The 19735-nt window shown below is 44.0% G+C and overlaps 1 protein-coding gene across 6 annotated transcripts; it reads right to left on the bottom strand.

The window, feature by feature from the left end:
• Positions 1-232: 232 nt before the first annotated feature.
• Positions 233-19238, bottom strand: SLC16A4 (solute carrier family 16 member 4). 6 transcript variants are annotated; one of them, XM_006132398.5, is made up of 9 exons: positions 19099-19238; positions 18126-18235; positions 14914-15046; positions 13977-14120; positions 11298-11459; positions 9625-10209; positions 5774-5985; positions 4451-4544; positions 233-610 (listed from the first exon to the last, which is right to left on the bottom strand). In XM_006132398.5, the coding sequence occupies exons 1-9, from the start codon at positions 19112-19114 to the stop codon at positions 471-473; spliced, it is 1596 nt and encodes a 531-aa protein (XP_006132460.3). In that variant the 5' UTR covers positions 19115-19238; the 3' UTR covers positions 233-470. The 6 variants fall into 6 exon arrangements, with proteins under 6 accessions (XP_006132460.3, XP_075766381.1, XP_006132461.3 ...); XM_075910262.2 differs by lacking the exon at positions 233-610 and adding an exon at positions 2943-3048; XM_075910266.2 differs by lacking the exon at positions 9625-10209.
• Positions 19239-19735: the final 497 nt, after the last annotated feature.

Below are 19735 nucleotides of genomic sequence, written 5' to 3'. Positions count from 1 at the left end.
CCTCATCTGCGTTGTTGAAAGGTGAGTTTTTAACTCCATATACTTGGGCTGACTGGATTCAGATCACCCTTCAGGCTAAGTACACTAGCCCCGCAAGCTCATAATGCAGGAATGAATCGCCTAACACAGACTCCTACTAATCATTTAAAATAGATGAGCTAATATACATGGGGGGAGAACCGAAGCAATGAAGCTGTTTTAAAAGACTAGGCTTTATGCCAAACTGTGAAGATATTTTAGGAACAAAGGTCTTGTTAGCCAAAACACATCTTGCTGGGTTCATCTTGATCTTAAAAACCATTGGCTCATGAAGTAACATTTATGAATAAGCTCACTGAAATCTTCTGTTGCCACACATCTTAGTTTTCGTTTTCTGCAGTCTTTTATTAATTAGTGAAAAGTCTGTCCTAAGGATCTGAAATCAACCCTTTTCTTTCCACTGCAGCGGAGCCTCTCCACTAAGCGATTGCTCAAAGGACTTGCACTTCTTTCTGTAGTTTCCGTTTGTAGGCCATAGGCTCAAAGAAAAAGGAAATGGGTGCGATGAGATAACAGGTTCCAGCAAAGAGGAAGGAGCAGGCATATGTCTGAGTGTAGTCATATAGCCAACCTGCAATGGATGAGGAGTCTGTTATTAAGACTGCTGGACTTTCCCACATGGCAACCCTTGCAGGGTTTCATAATAACATTGAAAACTGAAATGCATTATGGCTCAGAACCTCACTGAGAAAATCCTGAAGCAGGATGTATACAGACACTCCAGGGTTCTGGCCCACGAAAGCTCATCATCTAATAAACCATCTTGTTAGTCTTTAAAGTGCTACATTATTCTGCATTTTGCTCCAGTGTTCAGTATTAGATTTCATATATTGGTATTATGCCTACTGCAGTCTTGTTTTTACTGCCCGAAATTAGTCCCTGAATCTGCTGCCTTCTGGAACCACAATTTGATATGGAACTACAGCTAAGCTTAATGTGATGTGTATTCATGAAAGATTTTTAAAATAGAAGACACTTTAAACTGGGCCTAACTAGTTTTTTCCTGGGGTGCTGGTAAACAAGATTTTAAAAGCTACCTCTGGTAAATAACCATGACATCCTTGTGTTGCTACTGTGCAAGCTATCTAAAGGAAAGTTAGCTTGGGTATGTCTGCATGTGCTTCAGTCATACCTCTGATTGCAGTGTAGACAGACACTTGGATATAGAAGGCATGTTGAGGACAGTACCAAGATAAGATGAAGACTTGATAAGCCAGATCCTCAGCTAGTGGAAAAGATAATAGATTCATGGATGCCAGTGACATTACCCCAGTTCAGGATATGGCCCAGTATGTCAGAGATTCTAAAACTAATCTCCAATCAGGAAGAAATATGTAGCAGTAAGATTAGAACAGCCCCTACTTTTCCTTAGCCATGTGGCTGTTTTAATCAGGGCTTTTGCCTGTTGCAGAGAGTAGATAGTAATGGAAAAACATCTAATTTCTACATCATTACTGAGACATCTTGTCTCATTTTCTCAGGGATATTGTTTGGGCCCTTGAATTTGTAAGCTTTAAATGGCAAGTTATCTGTAATATAAGGGTATAAGGTAAACACTTTCTTTCATAGGATGTGGTGATTTCCCATGGTACAAAAGCTTGCTATGTTTTAGGTGGGCAGTTTACTTAAATACACAATCACAGGATTAAAATGTCCAGAACAAAGTGACACACACTCTGGTTTTTAGAGTTTACAGAAAGCATTAAAAATACCTACTTAACATTCAGAGAACACAAAATTCACATTTTCCATTCTGCTCAGCTGTCTTCAAAATCATTAGTAGGTGGTGCCTGCCTACCACCTCTTACCAGCTGGAATTGACTTTCACATTTTGAGAGCCTTTAATCATAGAAATGTCTTAATAGTTTGTGGGTTTTTTTTTTTTTTTTTGCTTATTGGCTGGAGAAAGCAGATTGCAGCTAACCACTGAGTGTTACCGAAGGATTAGTCAGTGAATTGGAGAGAAACTAAAGGGGATGGAAGTTTCCAGGGGAAACCTAAAAAAGCAGCATTTCTTTAAACGTAAGTAGTGCTGATAAATCCTTGCCCATCACAAAACACACTAACCCATCCCAGTGTATGCCTACACCATATCTGTCATTCCTTTGTCACCACTAATGGAGCTAGAGGTGCCTGCTGTGCTCTTTTTCCCCAAATTGCCTTTTGCTTTGAATTCTAACTGTTCTGGTAAAAGCGTGATGGTTGGTTTGTAATGTTCCTGTGAAGCTCAGAATGGTTCACATACTAAGCTTGTTCATGCCTCTCAAAATCAGCCTGTTTTATTCTCCTGTGTCATGTTTAATTTTGTTTCTAGACTGTCAGAAGTATTCACAGAGCAAACAAACATCCCTTGGATGATGAGCAGGTAAGTGGTCACTACTTGCTGGTGGGGCTTCAAACTTTTTTAGTTCTGGATGTGCTGGTGGGGCTTCAAACCTTTTTAGTTCTGGATGTTCAACCACTGCTCTTGACTTTGGGCCTAGAAACAGGAGTTGGGAAACAAGGCTTTCTGGTAAGTGGGTTTTTTCTTAGTGTGCATGTTGGATTTTGTTGTTGTCTTGTGCAGAATAGGCCATGCATGTGAAAGTGTAAATGTGTACCTGGTTAACGGCTGGACCTGGACTTACTGGTTAACCTTCATGCAGCTTCCCTCAATCCCCACGCACTGCTGCCTCTAACAGAGCTGTCTCTCCCCCCGTCTTTCCCTAGCATGTAAATGTGTAACTGCTGACATTTTCAGTGGTTACACATTTACCTAAATAAACATCCCTCACCTCTTGGTGGTCTTATGTGCCGTGTATGTTGTACTAGATGTGCTGAGTTCATGGAAATGACTCTGCAAAATTAATCTTATAACTTCAGTGCTGTCGTTAAGTTAGGAGCAGTTGAGTCAATTGGACAAAGCAAGAGAGAGCCTAAAACCATCTTTATTAGCAGTAACAAGCTTCTTTTATTTTCCACCAGAATTAATCTTCATTGTGAAGTGCAAGGAGCAAATGCTTGTGCAATCTAGGAAAGTTAGTATTTTTCTAACATGCAGATTTCACACTTATATGGTTTGAGTTGAGGGAGACATTGCAGAGTTCTTGGATCTCAGGATTGCACCCTGGACACACAATGATGTACTTAGACCCATCTTCCCTTCCTCTTTATGGGATAAACTAGCCTGCACAATTGAGGGGACTGAAAAAATGAGAGAACACCATAGAGCTGGAATGACCTAAGAAGGTCATCAAGTCCAGCCCCCTGCTCTAGGCAGGACCAATCCCAACTAAATCAACCCATCCAGGGCTTTGTCAAGCCAAGACTTCCTCTCCTTCCTGTTGCTGGCTATCTCCCATCTCCATTATATTGGTGGGACTTGGATTTATACAATTAGCTCAGTCCTTAGAAATAAAGGACACCTCACCAATTAGTGATGCTATGTTACAAGCAGGTGAAAGTGCAACAGCCACGTTAGCACGTATGATACACAGACAAGAATATACAGAAAGTGAAGTAATTCCCTGTGTAAGGTACTTGGGACAGACTTGGAACAAAGCATGTGACCAGGTCAGACACATCCAACCATTGGGTAGAGATGCCTACAAGGAACTGTAGACACAAAATTTGGGTTGGCACTTTTTTCCTATGCTGATGGTCTATTTACAAGATGGATGAGTTACTGAATGTCATTCACCCACTGCTGTTTGAACTGGCAGCTTTATTCATACACTGTAAAACGTTAGCCTGGGAATAGCTGAAGATACTGACCCCATGTCAGATTCACATCTATTCATGTTCACTGTATTCAGATAAGGTGAATGGTCCAGTGGAAGGGTAGGGTGAGCCTTGGACAGGGATTCATAAAGCAACATGCAAATTCCTCCTCAGTGTAAGCGAATAAAGAAATATTTGGCTTTGTATATTTTAATCAATATAGCACCCAAATGTGCCTCACATTCTGTACAGAATAATATGGTACTTGCAGGGGTGGGAGGGGGAGGGCTTTCGCTTATTTGAGCCTACATAAGCTATTTAGCGTTAAATCCTTAGTCAAGTCGGGACATAACAACTGAAACCACTTTGCTCCCCTCTGCTCTATACAAAGCTCTGCAAATATATCCCCTACATCTCATGCTTCTGGGACCAGGTTATCACCTTTTCAAATCCCTTCAGCATCAAGTTAAACTGAAATAAGTTTGAGTCTAGTAAAGTCATACTTTAGATGCTACCATTCTTTCCTCTCCCTTCCCCTGGAGAGAGGGTCAGAGCTAATGCAAATGCTGTGTGGCTTATAACCATGAACTCGTGTGTCTTAAGTACCTTTCAGCTTGGGTCTTAGATATTTCCTAGTAAATACTTGGGTATTAGAGAAGAACTAAGAGTATTTCCTGTCAAGAGGAGAGGGAAAATATTGCTGCTTTGTTACCTGCAATAGGCGGTCCAGCGATGACAGCTATCCCAGCAAAGAATGAGGCAAATCCTAAAGAACTGTGGAGTCTGGGGACACCTACAAGATCCACCTGTTGATGGAAGCAGAATGTTTATTTGTTGTCATGTACAGGGACATTAGAATGAAGTTTCTCTGGGGAGTCTCCTCTTAACTCTGTTCTAGGTTAAAAGTAGTTTGTCCATTCCAAATTAACCCCAAGGTGGGTGCAATCAGTACTGAAATCACTAGTGAAATCATTAGGATGCTTGATGCATTTCTAACCCTGGGCCATACAGGCACTTGAAGTAACTAATTTAAGTCCTAGAACACTAGGACTGGAAGGAACCTCGAGAGGCATCGAATCCAGTCCCTGCCTTCCCGGCAGGACCCGACACCATCTAGAGTAGATCATCCCTGCTGTCTTCTGAAGGTATTTTAAACTCACTCCTTGGAGACAATGCTGCATTTTAAATGGAGAGATATATCTGTAGAACTCTTCTTGTCCAGTGTGATGCTACAGTCTGCCTTAAGTGGTCATAGGCAGAGTCCTTCACCTTATCAATATTGATTTAGGTTACAAATGTATGAACTTCAGGCTACGTCTACACGACAAGTTTTCTTTGCAAAATATGCTAATGAGGGACTCATTTGCATGAGTCGTGATCTCATTTGCATATTCTGTTCTGTTTTTTTGCTAGGGTTTGTGCAAAAACAGTGTGGATGTTTTCTTTTTGTGCAAAATCCCCTTTTCCCACAAAATCCTTATGCCCCCAAAAAGGTTTACCAATATTGCGGGAAAAGGGGGTTTTGTGCAAAAAGAAAACATCCACGCTGCTTGTTTTTGCACAAAAACACTAGTGAAACTGGATCAGCAGAAAATATGCAAATGAGATTGACTCATGCAAATGAGCCCATTAACATATTTTTTGCTGCGAGAACTTGTTGTGTAGATGTAGCCTCCGTGTTCTCCTCACTGTCTCTGTTGACAGAGTGCAATACCTAAGCTGGAACAATGGCATTGAGAGAGGACTTGGGAAGCCAATATGTTGAGGGTGCTCCCAGTACCTTGCATCTAAGACACCTCACCTGTCAATGACTGTGTAATCTTAAAACCAGTAAACTAACAAGGTCCCCTTCCCCCCCACTCCCCTTGGTTTGACACTGAGTGTTCTGAGTGCTCAGTCCTCTGACTGCAATCTCTGGCAGCTGTGGGTGCTCAATACTTTAGAAAAGGGCCCCATGTTTTCAGGTGTTTTAAAGATGCTCAGTTGGAAAGGCAAAGAATTCCTGTATTACCTCTCGCTGAAATCCTTTACTCACCAGCACAGGGAGCAGCAGAGCCAAGTATCCACCACAGAAAATGGCAAAGCTTCCTGCATAGACCATAAGTAATGGGAAAGATGTGGCCAGAGGAGCCAGCAGGTTAGTGATGCCACACAGAATAAGGTAAGTCTTATGGTAATGATACTTCTTGATCCAGTTCTGATCAGCAATCCAGCCAGAGAGCAATTGGCTGACTGTCTCTATAATCCCTAGAGAGAAACAAAGTCCTTGTGAAGGCCCTAGCCAAATCTTTCAGAAATTGTTCAGCAGCGTTTTCAAAAACGTGGTCCCGTGGCACCTTAGAGACTAGCAAAAATATATGCAGTACCATGAGCTTTTGTGGGCTAAACCTACTTCAGCTGAGCTTGAATTTTGTGCACTTGTTGATTCTTCATGATGTACAAAAATATTTGCCTGAAATGTTTATTAAAAAAATCTGCTTGAATGTTACATTTAGGATATGACATCACAAGATTGAAAAGCAGGGAAGTTATGAGGCTGGGATTTTGTTCAAAAACGTTTTTTCCGGACAGTGCTTCTTAAGCATTCAGTAGGCACCTGAGTTGAGAAGGGATGCTCTGTTAAAAATTAAGTTGAGGGATGCAACGGTTAACATAAATGAGACATGCACACAAAGGCATCCAGCAAAATCAGAAGACTGCACTTGGTATTCCTGACCAAACACAGCTCCACCTACACCCATCATGAAGCAGTCAAAAGGGCATATGTCCAACATTTTTAAAAGTGCAGGGCCACTTAATACTATTCACATTACCTTCTAGGTATGTTACATGAACTAGTCTGGCGCTCAGGAAAGTGCTGACTGCTACTAATCATTCTGTTGGCTGAAAAGTGATTCTTGCCAATGTCATCTGCAAAGTAAGTATTGGGTTCTTAATCTCTATCAGTTGCCCCTCTAGTGCAAATATTCCCTAAATAAAAAACCAAGGATGTGAATTTTGGGTACACGCTTGTTGTACACACAGCACTCTTTAGGGCACGAGTGGAGCTACATCCTTAATGCTTTGTGAGGTGCATGTTTTGAAGTTGAATTAGATCTTCACTCCCACTACAGAAAACGATGGTTTGACTTTTGAAGTTAACAGACTTCGTTCACAACTGCTGTATTTAAAGTAGGATGGCCTGTGCCATTCTTTGCCATTTAAATCGTCTCCGTCTGTTCTGTAAATGCAAAGTGTTTCACAACAGAGAAGTGGCTGACTGGATTAGGGGAGAAGATAAAGGTAGCAACCTATGGTGTTGTCTTCACTACGAAAAAAGGGGGGCGGCAGTGGAGAACAACTTGTTCTCAACTTGATTTAGACTTAAGGGCAGAAGGGCCTTTAGTCTGGTCTCCAGCACGTTGCAGGCCATAGAACCTGGCCTGACCTCTGACCGAGTTACCGAAGTCCTCAGATCTTGATGTCAAGTTACAGAGAATTCAGCATTTAGAATCTTAGGGCTGGCGGAGACCTCAGGATATCAGAGTCCAACCCCCTGCCCAAATCAGGACCAATACCAAATCAATCATCCTAGCCAGGGCTGAGTCCAGCTGGGATTTAAACCTCTAGGGATGGAGATTCCACCCTCTCCCTAGGGAACCCATCCTAGTGCTTCCCCACCCTCCTAGGGAAATCGTTTGTCCTAATATCCAACTTGGACCTCACTCCGCTCCCTCCTCTTCCCGTAACTTGAGACCATTGCTCCTCGTTCTGTCATCTGCCACCACTGAGAACAGCCTCTCTCTCCAGCCTCTTTGGAACCTCCCTTCAGCAAGTTAAAGGCCTGCTATCAAATCCCCCCTCTCTTCTCTTCTTCAGACTAAATACACCCAAATCCCTCAGCCTCTCCTCATAAGTCGTGTGCTCCAGCCTGCGAATAATTTTCATTGCCTTCCACTGGACTCTCCAACGCGTCCACATCCTTTCTGTAATTTATTCTAATTCAAACCAGCAAGTGCCCAACATGGCAGAGAAAGGTAAAAACCCTTAAACTCTGTGCCAGTCTGACCTTCCTGACTCCAAATATGGGAGTTAGACCCTAAGAAAGTGAGCAAGACCCACCTGTCACATTTGGGAAAGAATATTTTATAGGAATTCAGAGCCTTCTCTGGGTAGTGTCCCATCTGGTATTGTGGGAGACATTTGCTAGTAGTAGCCATGGATGTCTCATTGTAGGCAGTCTTGTCTTACACCATTCCCTCCATAAACTTATCAAACTCCATCTGAAACCTGCGTTTCCCTCCATTATTCCGCTTGGAAGGTGCTTCAGATCTTCACTCCCTGGTCATTAAACCTTTTGTCTCTAATTTCAAACAAACATAATGATGATCAGTTTGTTCTTGTGCCACTATAGGCCCTTACTTAACTGCTCTTCCTCCCAGGATTTTATCCCTTTGTATTTATAGAGGGCAATCATTTGTCCCCTCATTCTTTGGCTTGCTCAGGAGATTTTTCTCTATAGGATGAGACTGAAAACTCTCTATACTTGTTCCTGTTAAAGTTCTATTTTTTTATTTTTTTTGTTTAAATAAGGGAGACCAGAATTTTACTCAGTACTCCAGCTGGTCTCACCAATCTCTTCCATAGTAACATTTCCCTATTTCTACTGAAATGCTCACCTCCTATCAGGGATGTAATAGTGAAATCGATTAGCCTCTGTATCAGAGGCAGCAGTGTGGAGTGGGGCTGGAGCACACTGGCTGCTGGCCCCACTCCTGGGCACTCTAGGATAGTCAAGTAACCAATAAGAATTCATGAGGTTAATCAGCTGTTCAGTTAACCAATATTTAACAGCCCTACCTGACACATCCTAGGATTGTATTTTGTATTTTTTTACCACTCTGTCACATTGATGGCTCTTAATCATCCTGTGACTGACTAGTACATGAGGGTCTCCTCTTTTGCTTCCCACTGATGTGTCCCCAGCGTATACCTTTCACTCTGTGCTATTAAACTTCATCCTATTTCTGTTACTCTAGTTTTCAAGGTCAACCATATCTTGTATGATTTTGGGGTAGCTCTTATCAGCAAGTTTGAGTTATGCAAATCTTTTTTTTTTTTTTTGCGCTAAGGTAATGAATGAATAAATTTGGTGCTACGACCAATCCACAAGGCCACTGGTAATGTCCTTTCAGCATGACTTTTTATAGTCTCCTTTAAGCTTTTCCTTACCACCTTTTGAGTCTCTCATTAATTCTAGTCTCCACTAACACGTTTTCACATGAGAAACCCAAGCAGAGTAGATCTGCAATATTTCCTTTGTCTAGAAAACTTGGCATCTTAAAGATCAGATTAGTTTGCGTGCTTAACCCTTTGTAAAGCCATGTGCATCTTATCCCACTTACGGTTTACCTCTGGTTGTAACTGTTCTCTTTCAGAATTTTTGTTCTAAGAACTTGCATGTGACTGAGCCCAAACTAATGGTCTTGGAGATTAGCCATGACTTAAGTTCTGCTTCTGTTTCCTTTTCCCCATTAGCCACCACAAGCTCCTCAACATTCTTCCAGTATGTTCCTGGAGATGTGAGGAAGGAGTGTTGGTAGTTTGTTTAAAATAAAATGAAAACGCAAGGCTTGTGCTAAACCATCAGAGGGTAGTGAGCTCCCTGTCTGCTTAAAGGCATCTTACTTGGGTTCAAGAAAATAGTGGACAGTCAAAGCTGCTGCCATTGTTCCTGGGTATAAAAATTGTCACTTAAGATGCACCCTGCAATTCTGGATATAATCCAGCTGTGGGGGCAGAAAGGAATTTACTCTTAGGCAACAGACACATGACCCCATTTGAGTATAAATATTTTAAAATAAGGATAGTTGTTTGTGTAGTGGGGGGTTGTCTTGTTTTGCTTACCAGCCACTGAAATGAGGTAGGAGGCATCCATGCTGTCTATGCCCAGGGTTTTGGCTCTTGCTGCCAGATGAAAGGTTGGAATGAAGTAGGCCAGCTGGCTGAACAAAAATGACCAGGCAAAAATAAAGAAGAAGGGATCTTTTAGCAGAGAGAAATCAAGAAGAGGCTGTCTTCTGGGAGTGGGTTGAGAGTTGGAATTCCCTTCCTTTTGCAATGGGAGGTTATAGCCACAGTCCCTGTCAGTGGCTCCCCCAGGAGAGCAGCTGTTGGGGGTCTCTCTCCCAGGCACTTCCAAACCAGCTGAGTTCCGTGGAACTAGTGATCCTAATGATCCAGCTGACTGGACCCTTTTTGTGACAGTGGAATCTTGCATAGCAGAAACCAGTCTAGTATTAAACTGTGTTTCTGTGGTGCTGATCTCATCAAGGTGGCTTGTAAGAGTTGCTGGATGTTTACTGTGTGTTAACGATCCATTGTCTTCATTTCTACCAGAAATGTCCTGGAGATTCTTGGTGTTAATAGGTCGCAGTAACATACTAGAAGGTATAAGGTTTAACATGACCCCTCCAAAAATCAGTAGGGTACCTGAGAGAAGAAAGGAGGAAGAAAGACAAAGGTTGGTTTTTTTTTTTTCTCCCCATACTGATATTGTGCTCAGTAGTACTGTTTAAAATGGGCTTTTTTTCATACTGAATACTGATCTGCTTCAAGAAAAAAGAATGTTTTGCAACAATCCTTTTTTGAGTTTTTCCCTAAACGAAGCCGCCACCTTCTGCTTGTGAATAACCTGTTGTGATGGACAGAGACCAGCCAACTTACAATGGGAAACAAACTTACAAGAAACATCTCAATCCCATTGTTCTGCCTAATATTAAAACAAGGGGTGGGGAGGGAGAACTAAACATGTTTAAAGTTCTTTCCACCCCCTTCCCCTCCTCTTGTTCTCTTAATTCAGTTCCTGTCTTGTTTGGCGTGTTTCATGCTGAGTGGTGAAAGTGTCCTTTCATTGAAGAAAATGTGAAAGTTTAGCAAATGAGAAATGGCATAAATTATAGTCACCACTTAATACCAATATAACATCACTGACTGACTTCTGTTTTGGAGAGAGGAGACCTTAAAGGCTGAACCAACTCGAAGATCAGAGTTGCCATTCCTAATATGTCAAAGCTAAAACAAAGCAGCTTAGTTCCTCTGTCCATCAGAAGAAAGTGTCACACACAACCCCACAACTTCCATCTGTAGAATAACAATTTGCTCACAGTGGGCACGTCTAGACTGTTTTTCAATTTCAAAAGAGGATATGCAAATTCTGTGGGATTCCCACAAAATTTGCATATTTTCTGATTGCTTTTTCGAAAGTGGGTCTTTCGAAAGGGAAAGTAGTGTGGATGCGGGTTTTTTTTTCTTTGGGGGTGAAACCTCTTTTTCGGAAAAAAATGTTCTTCCTAAAAAAGATTTAAGCGGTTTTTCGAGAGTTGTTTTTTTCCCGAAAAATGCGTCCAGACTACTTTTCCTTCCAAGGACCCGTTCTCAAAGTGATCGGAAGAAGATATGCAAATTCTGTAGGAATTTGCATATCTTCTTTTGAAATTAAAACGTAGTCTAGACATGCCTCTTGAGTGGTAGTTGTGTAGTGCTGATGGTGAAATGTAGAAACAGTAAAACCTATTTACCTTGCCAGCCATAAAAATCTATCAGAAGTTGAGTGAAAGGTGCTAGTACAAATGTCAGTCCCATTCCTGAGCGGGCAATTGCATTAGCTAAAGCCAGTCGCTTCTTAAAGTACCTGGCAGTCATCACAGCAGCTGCCTGGTACAAGCAAGCAAAGCCCAGCCCTGCAATAGAAAAAGAAAGCAGATGTCAGTGCCCAAGAAGTGACTCTTGTGGCACGAAGTGAGGAATAGAATTTTCACCTCCATGCAAGTGAGGCACAGAGCTGCTAGCTCAGCTCAGGGCCTACCTCAGTGAGGCCACACAACTAAGACTGTGTTGCAAAGCTGAGAGAGCCCTTTGTAGAAGCTGTAGAAACCATTTCATATTTAGCTAGAGCCATCTTGTATAACAGAAACCATTTCAGCTTTTCTCTCAAGCACGTAGACCAGAGTGAACTTTCTGTCACCCCGTGAGAAGAGGCCTACAGGATGGGCTATTGATATGTGTTAGTTGGGCTGGTTGGGACAGGAGATGTACGCCCTCGTACCTGTCCGCCATCTTGTTAATAAGGCTTTGTTTTTCCAAGTTTAATTGAGGATTTCTGTAATTGGATGCCCTGTCGTCAGACTGTTTGGCTAAGGGTATAAAGATACTAGGATTGATTGTATTAGCAGCCTTACTGGGCCCGGCTCTGCTGGGACTACGTTTGGCTCATGCTGTGCTTTATTAATTAATAAAGCTGTTTGTTAGCTGCCTAAACACAGAGGAGCGTTTTTGCTTCGACAATTTGGAGGTTCCACTCAGATTCCTAACGCGCCACTTGCCCGTATAGACGGACCAGCACTCCACTTCCAAACCTCTCAGAGCGCTCAATAGAAGGTAAAGGGGATACCTGTTACGAAATCTCCTGGTTGACGGCTTGGGATTTGGAGTGACGGTCGGCCGTTGGGGTAAGGGGAGCTACGGAATTCAATTTTGTGGAGTAGCTAACATTTTTGTCTGTCTGTGTTTGTCTTTGTCTATTAGACCTGTCTTATATGTGTCAGTTCCAAAAGGGCACACTGGTGTCTCTAGTGAGGCAGCCATGTGCTGGACCCTCTGTGTTCGGACGCTGAAAGCTGGTGTCGTGCCATTACGTGCTCTCAGCACACAGAACTGTGGGAAAGCTTTGTTGACTTTCTCTGTTAGAGGTCAGTACTATGTCCACAAATGAGGCTAACCCCCGGCCATAGTATTTCCCCATTCCACCAGGTTGTCTCCAGGCGCCAGGACGTGGTGTTCTGCCGGGCTGGGGCAGGTGCCAGAAACCTCTGCGAGCCAGGTGGACTTTGAGTCCAATGCCTCGCAACCAAAAAGGGGGGGGGGAGATCAGTGCGAGCAGGCGGATTCTGATTCGGTGACTCGCAGAAGAATAGTGTAAGCAGGCGGACTTTTGGTTCGGTGCCTTACAGAATCTGTTCAAGCGTGCGCAGAAAATGGGGGTAGGTCAGTCTACAGGAATTCCAGTGCCTTTATGATAAATGCCTTCTGGTATAGGATCCTAATGAAGTCTGATATTAAGTGCCGGGTGTCTTAGGGCAGTGCCACTTAATAGAAACCCATGGGAACTGGACAGTAAAGAAAGATGCATCTAAATGTGAAAACTGTAGAGAAAAAATGTGTGTGGAAAATGAGTATGAATGTAATGAGTGAAGAATGAATGCCGCTGCATAGGTCTGAGACTTGAGCTGATCCCAGCTGCGCCAAGGCTCTCCCACGAGGGAGCTCTGAATGCAAAGGAGGGGGGGTCAGCTGAACCTTGAGACTCAGCGGATATGTGAGGGAGTGACGACTCCCCTTATTTCATGAGCTGCTAAGGTCTGACACTAGACCTGGCAGACTCTTTGTTTGGAGCGTGTAAAGTTAGTTTAGTTGGGGGTTAGTCTAAACACCCCCCACTCTGCTGAAAGGCTCCCCTGTGTACTACATGTACGTGCATAATGGTCCAAGGACCTGTAAGCATTTAACAAATTGGAAAAGAGGAAAAACAAAGCCTTATCAACAAGATGGCGGACAGGTACGAGGGCGTACATCTCCTGTCCCAACCAGCCCAATTAACACATACCAATAGCCCATCCTGTAGGCCTCTTCTCACGGGGTGACAGAAAGTTCACTCTGGTCTACGTGCTTGAGAGAAAAGCTGAAATGGTTTCTGATGTACAAGATGGCTCTAGCTAAATATGAAATGGTTTCTACAGCTTCTACACCTTGCTGGGTGTGGAAGGAGACTGGATGTGATGCACACAAGGAAATGCCCAAGCTGTGCCTGTTAAACAATGAACAGTGGTAGGGATGGGTGGGACCCCAGTGGCGCATGGGGTAAACTCTTGGCTCTAGTGAAGTCACTATCATATTTAGAAACTAGCTTCTCCCCAGCTGCATATTCTTCTGAGGGGTTTAAAAAGACCAGATTTGCTATGCATGGTGGATTGAAACAAACAGAAACCTACATAATGGCAAATCAAAACTTTCATTAGGCATTCCTGAAGGGAAGGGACTGCCTTCACTTTGCCTTTAGGGGACACCTTAATATAAATAGGATAATCAAGCACATGGATGAAGAGTTCTCTGACCCTTGTTTTACTGCTTTTGTCAAGCATTCAGGAAAGTCACTCTGGTTGCCTTTTGGCCAAGCGTGTGAGCTGTAGGATGCCACTCACCCAACAGAAGTCCCATAGACACACACAGGAAGGAGATACTAGTGGCTTGTGTGCTAATCAGACAACCACTGCAGACTAGGCCTGCTCCAATGATGGAGGTCAGCTGGTCCCCAAGCTTCCCACAGGCTATAGTGACCAGTGGACCTAGAAGATAAGTCAGGTATGAGGAAAGCAGTTGGAGGACTTACAGGAGAACAGATGATCTAGAACAGCTCCAGGTATATAGCATCTAGGGTAATGTTCTTGATCTTACCCTGCTCTGAGAATCACGAGAGCTGCAAGGGGAGATCAAGCTATGCCCGTGGCAAGAAGAATAATCAAATCTCTTGTTTGGAGATGGAGTCAGGAAGGATTTCTTTAACCTGCTCCCTTTAGACAGCATTGCTTAGTTAAAATGGTGGAGTGTTTAGTGGTGGGGAAAAAAGGGCTTTACTGTGACCGACAAGGTATCGGAAGTAGGATACTGCACTAAAGGGATCGGATCGGGCATGGCAAATCCTGCCCGGAAAAGCACAGTGACTTGTCAAGGCAGTATTTAGGCAAACCCTCCTCTCTAAAGATTTCCTTGTGCTAGAACCACCAGTTCACCTCCCCTAAAGTGCTGGAAGAACTTCCTTAGTCAGCCATTGGGCACAGCCCTTCAGACAGAGGCCTGGGAAGAACAGGTATGATAGGACCAGTCAAAAGCCTTTGAGTGCCATTGTCCCTGCATTGAAGTGGTTGTCATCTAGCCCTGCAAGGCTGTTCATTAGCCAGGTCCATTTCACTTTTTAATTCTCTAGGAGTGCGAATGAATGTGCCAGTTGCACCAGTATGTATAGACCCTAGGAGTTTGGCAGGCCATTGCATGTCCACTGCTGAACTTGATCAAGTGGACTTAATTCAAAGAGCAGTACTTTTCTTTGCTACTTTCTGAACTGTAAGCGCCCCTGCTGACCTGCTGAGAAGCGGAGGGAGGACATGATGGAGCCGATCCAACTGGTTTGTTCCGAAGAGCCTCCCACCTCTTCTTGAAAGACCACAAAGAAAATTCCAAAGGTTTTCAGCATTCCCATCACGAGCACATTTACCTAAACCCAAAGCAGATGCAAGTGAAATGCTGCACGCCATTGGAAATGGATCCCTGGCCACTATATCCTCTCCCTGGTCCTCAAGACTGATTAATCATATATTTGGGGAAAAGCTAACAAGCTAGTGTCAGGAAAAAATTCCCTTTCCTCCCCGTATACATACATTATTGCAAGTGGGTTGCTGCTTTCTAAGCCATCTGGTAGTGTCATGTAATGGAAAAAGGGGAGCCTTTGTCTGGTAGGGTTGAGACATTCCGTGGCTAGGTTTCAGTGGCACCTACATTCCAAGTGGAGCAAAGCCTACCCAGTATGGGTATTTTTCCAGCAAAGGAACAGAAGGGCATTGCATGTGAGACGTGTTTTTAAAAATTTAAGATGCCTGTGGTGAACTGCATTTGGGGTATATCTATGAGTTCTTACAAAAACTTGAAATCTCAAGATTTTTTTTCAAACAACTTTTGTCAGTGATTTACTAACAATTACTATAGTGTTTTAATTCATTGACAGATCAGAACTGATTGGCTTTTTTGGCATGAGTATTAGAAAGATTTCCCTATCAAACTGCCATGCTCCCTTATTGTAACTGACTGGTAAACAAGCAGGTAGTAAAATGTACTGAACTCACTTGTCAGGATGTCTGGCTCCTATTCATAGCTTTGCTGTTTTGAGCTGTGATGGTCTGAAATATGGGTAATAAAAGGCTCCCTATCTTGGAGACTTAGCTAAACAAGCTTGTAAAGAGAGATCCAAAGCCACAATGTGCGTAATGAAGTAGTACATGTAGTTATGATTTGCTATAATGTACATATTGCAGGTAAATGCATGTTCTTTTTGCAACTGCTTAGCAAGTAGTTCTTGTATATAGGCTGTGGGCCAGATTCCAGAGTTGGCAATTTCTTGGGAAAAGCTAGTTTAGGATAGAGCCTTGGTTAAATACCAGTTTCCAACTCCACTTAAATTGGGAAAAATGAATTAGAACATACTAATGAAAATTACAGGAAAAAAGTGGCAATTTGATAAGTTTTGCAATAGACAACCTACTGTATATTAGTCTGTCTGTCCATCTATCCATGAGTCCACTTGTTCAAGAACACCTAAATGGGAAGAGCTAGGACCACCAAATTCGGTCGGCAGCTTCCTCTTACAGGGTAAAGCCAGGTCAGAGATTGGCTGTGCCAGGACGCTGGGCTGGACTGGGATTGCTTTCCACCAAATGGAAAGGGAGAGGTGTGCTGAGAGGGACAGTTATACTCATGAATGAGCAGAGGGGGGCAGCAAGCATGGGGGACAGTTAAACAGGCAAACACAGGCCTGGGAAGCAGCTGCTGGGCAGCAGCACGGCCCTGACCTGCCTTAGGGAGCAGTTGCCAGCAGCTCGGTGGCCTCCAGGCCACTGCTGCACAGTCCCTGCTGTCCTGGACTGCTCCTGGGGAGCGGCTGCCAATCGGCCTGCCTCTCTCCTCTCCCTCCTTCCCCCTCAGCCCTGGGGAGCAGCTGGTAGGCTGCGCAGACCCCTGCTGGGCCAGACCCAGGCAATGCTGGGTAAGTCTTGTAGTATTTATATAATGTGAAAACCAAGGAGTCACGACATCTGTAACTTCTGTGAGAGAGTGCCAAACCAAAAGGTCCAGCCCTTCTGCTATTTAGCAGTGTGCACACTGCAGTTTTAATTTGTTTTTGAACAACAGCTTACAATTTCTGAATATTCCGCCCTATGGAATCAGTTTGTTTGCCTTCAGTTACAAAGTCTGTGGTGTACATTGAAGAAAGTCTTTTAACATCGAAAATACTTTGAATGGGACTGACAGGTTTTTACCACCCTGTTTTTTAAAAAGCTCATAAATGCCATCCCTGCCTGAGTCTCAGATGCTGTAAATTGGTGTAGCTGCATTTACACCAAATGAAGATCTGTGGCCTTTCCCAAGAGCCTCATGGAAGGATATAAAAGTTGGATTCTTCCATGGCTATCAAGCTAACCACTGTATGATTGCAGCAGCTACAGTAAGTACCCCTAGATGGCAGTCCCGCAGCACCCCCAGGTTTTGCACCTGGCTTCTCTGCCCCTGAGGACCAGTTTTGCAGCTGGTTCCTACAGCCCCAGGTCCAGACCTCGGGCAGCCCCCATGGGGTCCTACCAGCCCCTCTGTGGGCTTTGCTGGCCTTCCTGCTGCTCACTGGTACTGCCATGGGCTCCGTGGCCTTGCCAACTGGTCCCGGGCTCTGCAGCTGGCCCCAGTCTAGGGCAGTGAGAGTTGCCATTTGCAGCAATAGAGTCCAGGCCAGGAGAGTTGGCAACCTGATCTCAGTTCGGGGCGGGGGGGCAAAGCTCAGCACCCCAACCCAAAGTAGTTCCAGTGCCACTGAGCACTTTTGGAGACTTGGAGGGAAAGAGGAAGCAGTCACAAGCAGAGAGTACCAAGTCCAACTGCTGCTTAATGAAGGGCAGAGATCAGGCCTCTTTCTGAACTAGTTACCCATTTCACTGTGGTGAGCACAATCTCCACCTGTAGACTTGCAGAGCAGTGTGCTAGACTCAAAGTAGGACTCCCCTCTCCTTGGTGGTGACACAACATGTGCAACACAATCTGGTATTGTCATCTAAAGCCACGTCTAAACTACATTCCTCTTCCGAAAGGAATGTAAATGAGCCCCATTGAAAATGCAAATGAAGTGTGGATTTACAAATCTTGTTTCATTTGCATAATCGAGCGCTTTTTTTAAAAGGGTTTTTGGGGGGGGGAGGGGACCTGTAGTCTAGACTGGGTTTTTTTTTGGAAAAAAACCCTTTTAGAAAACCCATACACCTCATTTTTTCAGGAATACAGGTTCTCAGAAAAAATTCTCAAAAGAACCCATCTCAACTGCAGTTTCTTTTTTGAAAAAGCATGCTCACATGATTATGTAAATGAAGTGTGAGATATGTAAATCCATGTTTCATTTGCATTTCTGATTGGGCTCATTTACATTCCTCTTCCGAAAGAGGAATGTAGTTGAGACATAGCCTGAGAGAACACAACCTGTGAACACGTCTTTCCTCCAGGACTTCACTCCAGAGGGCCCCGCAGGGTTCTCGACTTACCAGAAAGAAGTGAAGCACAATCATCCATCCCCAGCCTCCATCCAGGGCTGTGGGCACCTCTTTCTCTTCCTTCATTGCTGGTGGTTGATTTTCTGCCCCCTCACTTCTTCCTGCAAATGAGAATTGCAGGAAGTAGTCAGACTGCACTTTACTTATCAGGCTCCTTTAGGGAAACAGGACTCAGGGCACTCCTGGGAAGTGAATTCTACTTTAGAAACAAAAGCTGACAGAGTTGCTTCCATCTGTAGAGCCCTGCATGAATACAAAATTTGCATCTGCATCCCCAAAAATGAGCTGTGGCTAGCCACACTGGCACCTGTAGAGGTGGATCCCTGTGGATATGAAGCAGCTGTCTGCAAGTTTGCAGGGTTCTAGAGACAGATTTTGTATCTGCATCCACATCCATATCTATTAATCTATCCTGCCTCCTGTTCACCAGCACCTGCAGTGCTTAACCTGGGAGGAGATATTTGCATTGTCAGATGGCCAGATGCTTTTAAAAAAATGTTTGGCCTGGTTAGCCCTTTGGGAAGGAGGCGCTCAGGCTTGCAGTGTGGCAAAGCTGGAACTCAGGTTTTCTAACTCCCACTCTCTTACTCAGTTCTAGACAACAGCTGTCCCCATTAAAGGTGACTCCTGGATATTCAGGTAGGTTTCTTTGGGGTATGGATACATAATTCAGACTCTGCCAGCGGCAGGGAGCCTGCTTCACCATCCCTTCGATTATTATCCCCAGATGTGTGCCCCTGAGCCTCTTCCCCAAGCTCTTTGCAACCATGTGTCCTTCACCAGTTACGGATGTGGGCTGGCAAGGTTTGTGTCAGGGTTTGCTCCAGGAGTTCTGCCTCATAGTGCAGCAGAGACCCAAGGGAGGAGGAAAGTAAACTTTTCTCTTGCCCTCTGAATAGCGCAGCTGAGCTGGGGGGAATAGGAAGGAGATTGTAACCCGGAGCTTTAAAAGCTTTTCTCTTACCGTCTGGATGATGCATGAGATGCTGCAAAAAAGTAGATTTAAGAAAAATAATTTCTCTTCATTTGTTGTTGGGGCTAGCTGTAGCCTCTTGCTTTAGTTCCCTTAAGTCTGTTCTTTAATTTCTCTCTGGACTAGGGAACACGGGGTTCATTCTTCTGAAAGAAGCCACGAGGCAGAGCTAGCAAAAAAAAAAAAGCAAGCCGCTAAATGCAGGGCCTTTTGGACTTTATCCTCCCCTCAGGAAGTCATTAGCATATTTAAGGCATTTTAGCCCCACCTTTCCCCCATGACGGAGGGTGGGGAAACAAAGCTCTCTGAAAGTATCAGTCTCAATGGAAATTCGAGCCCTTAAAGGACCAAGTACCATCCATAGGCATTTGGGTTTGCTTGTCAGTCACCATACTGACCAGTAGGTGGCATTAATGAACAAAACCAGCTTCCAGCACAGGAACCGGATCTGAACCTGTCTGTCTCAGCAGGTAGAGACGGGCACCAGAAACCTTCCTGCTGCATAGTAGGTTGCATAAGCAAGACCAGATCATTTGTTATTTCTGAATTCACTGATGTTGGCGGTTCATTGAGTCCTGCCTAGACCCCTGCCTGAAGCTGACAACTGCCTCAGAGCTTCCAGGCTAGA

Source organism: Pelodiscus sinensis, chromosome 27, assembly GCF_052426305.1.
Source record: "Pelodiscus sinensis isolate ZL-2025 chromosome 27, ASM5242630v1, whole genome shotgun sequence".
Classification (NCBI taxonomy): Eukaryota; Metazoa; Chordata; order Testudines; family Trionychidae; genus Pelodiscus; species Pelodiscus sinensis.
Note: the sequence above shows the minus strand (reverse complement) of the source record. Positions and strands in the feature narration are given on the sequence as shown.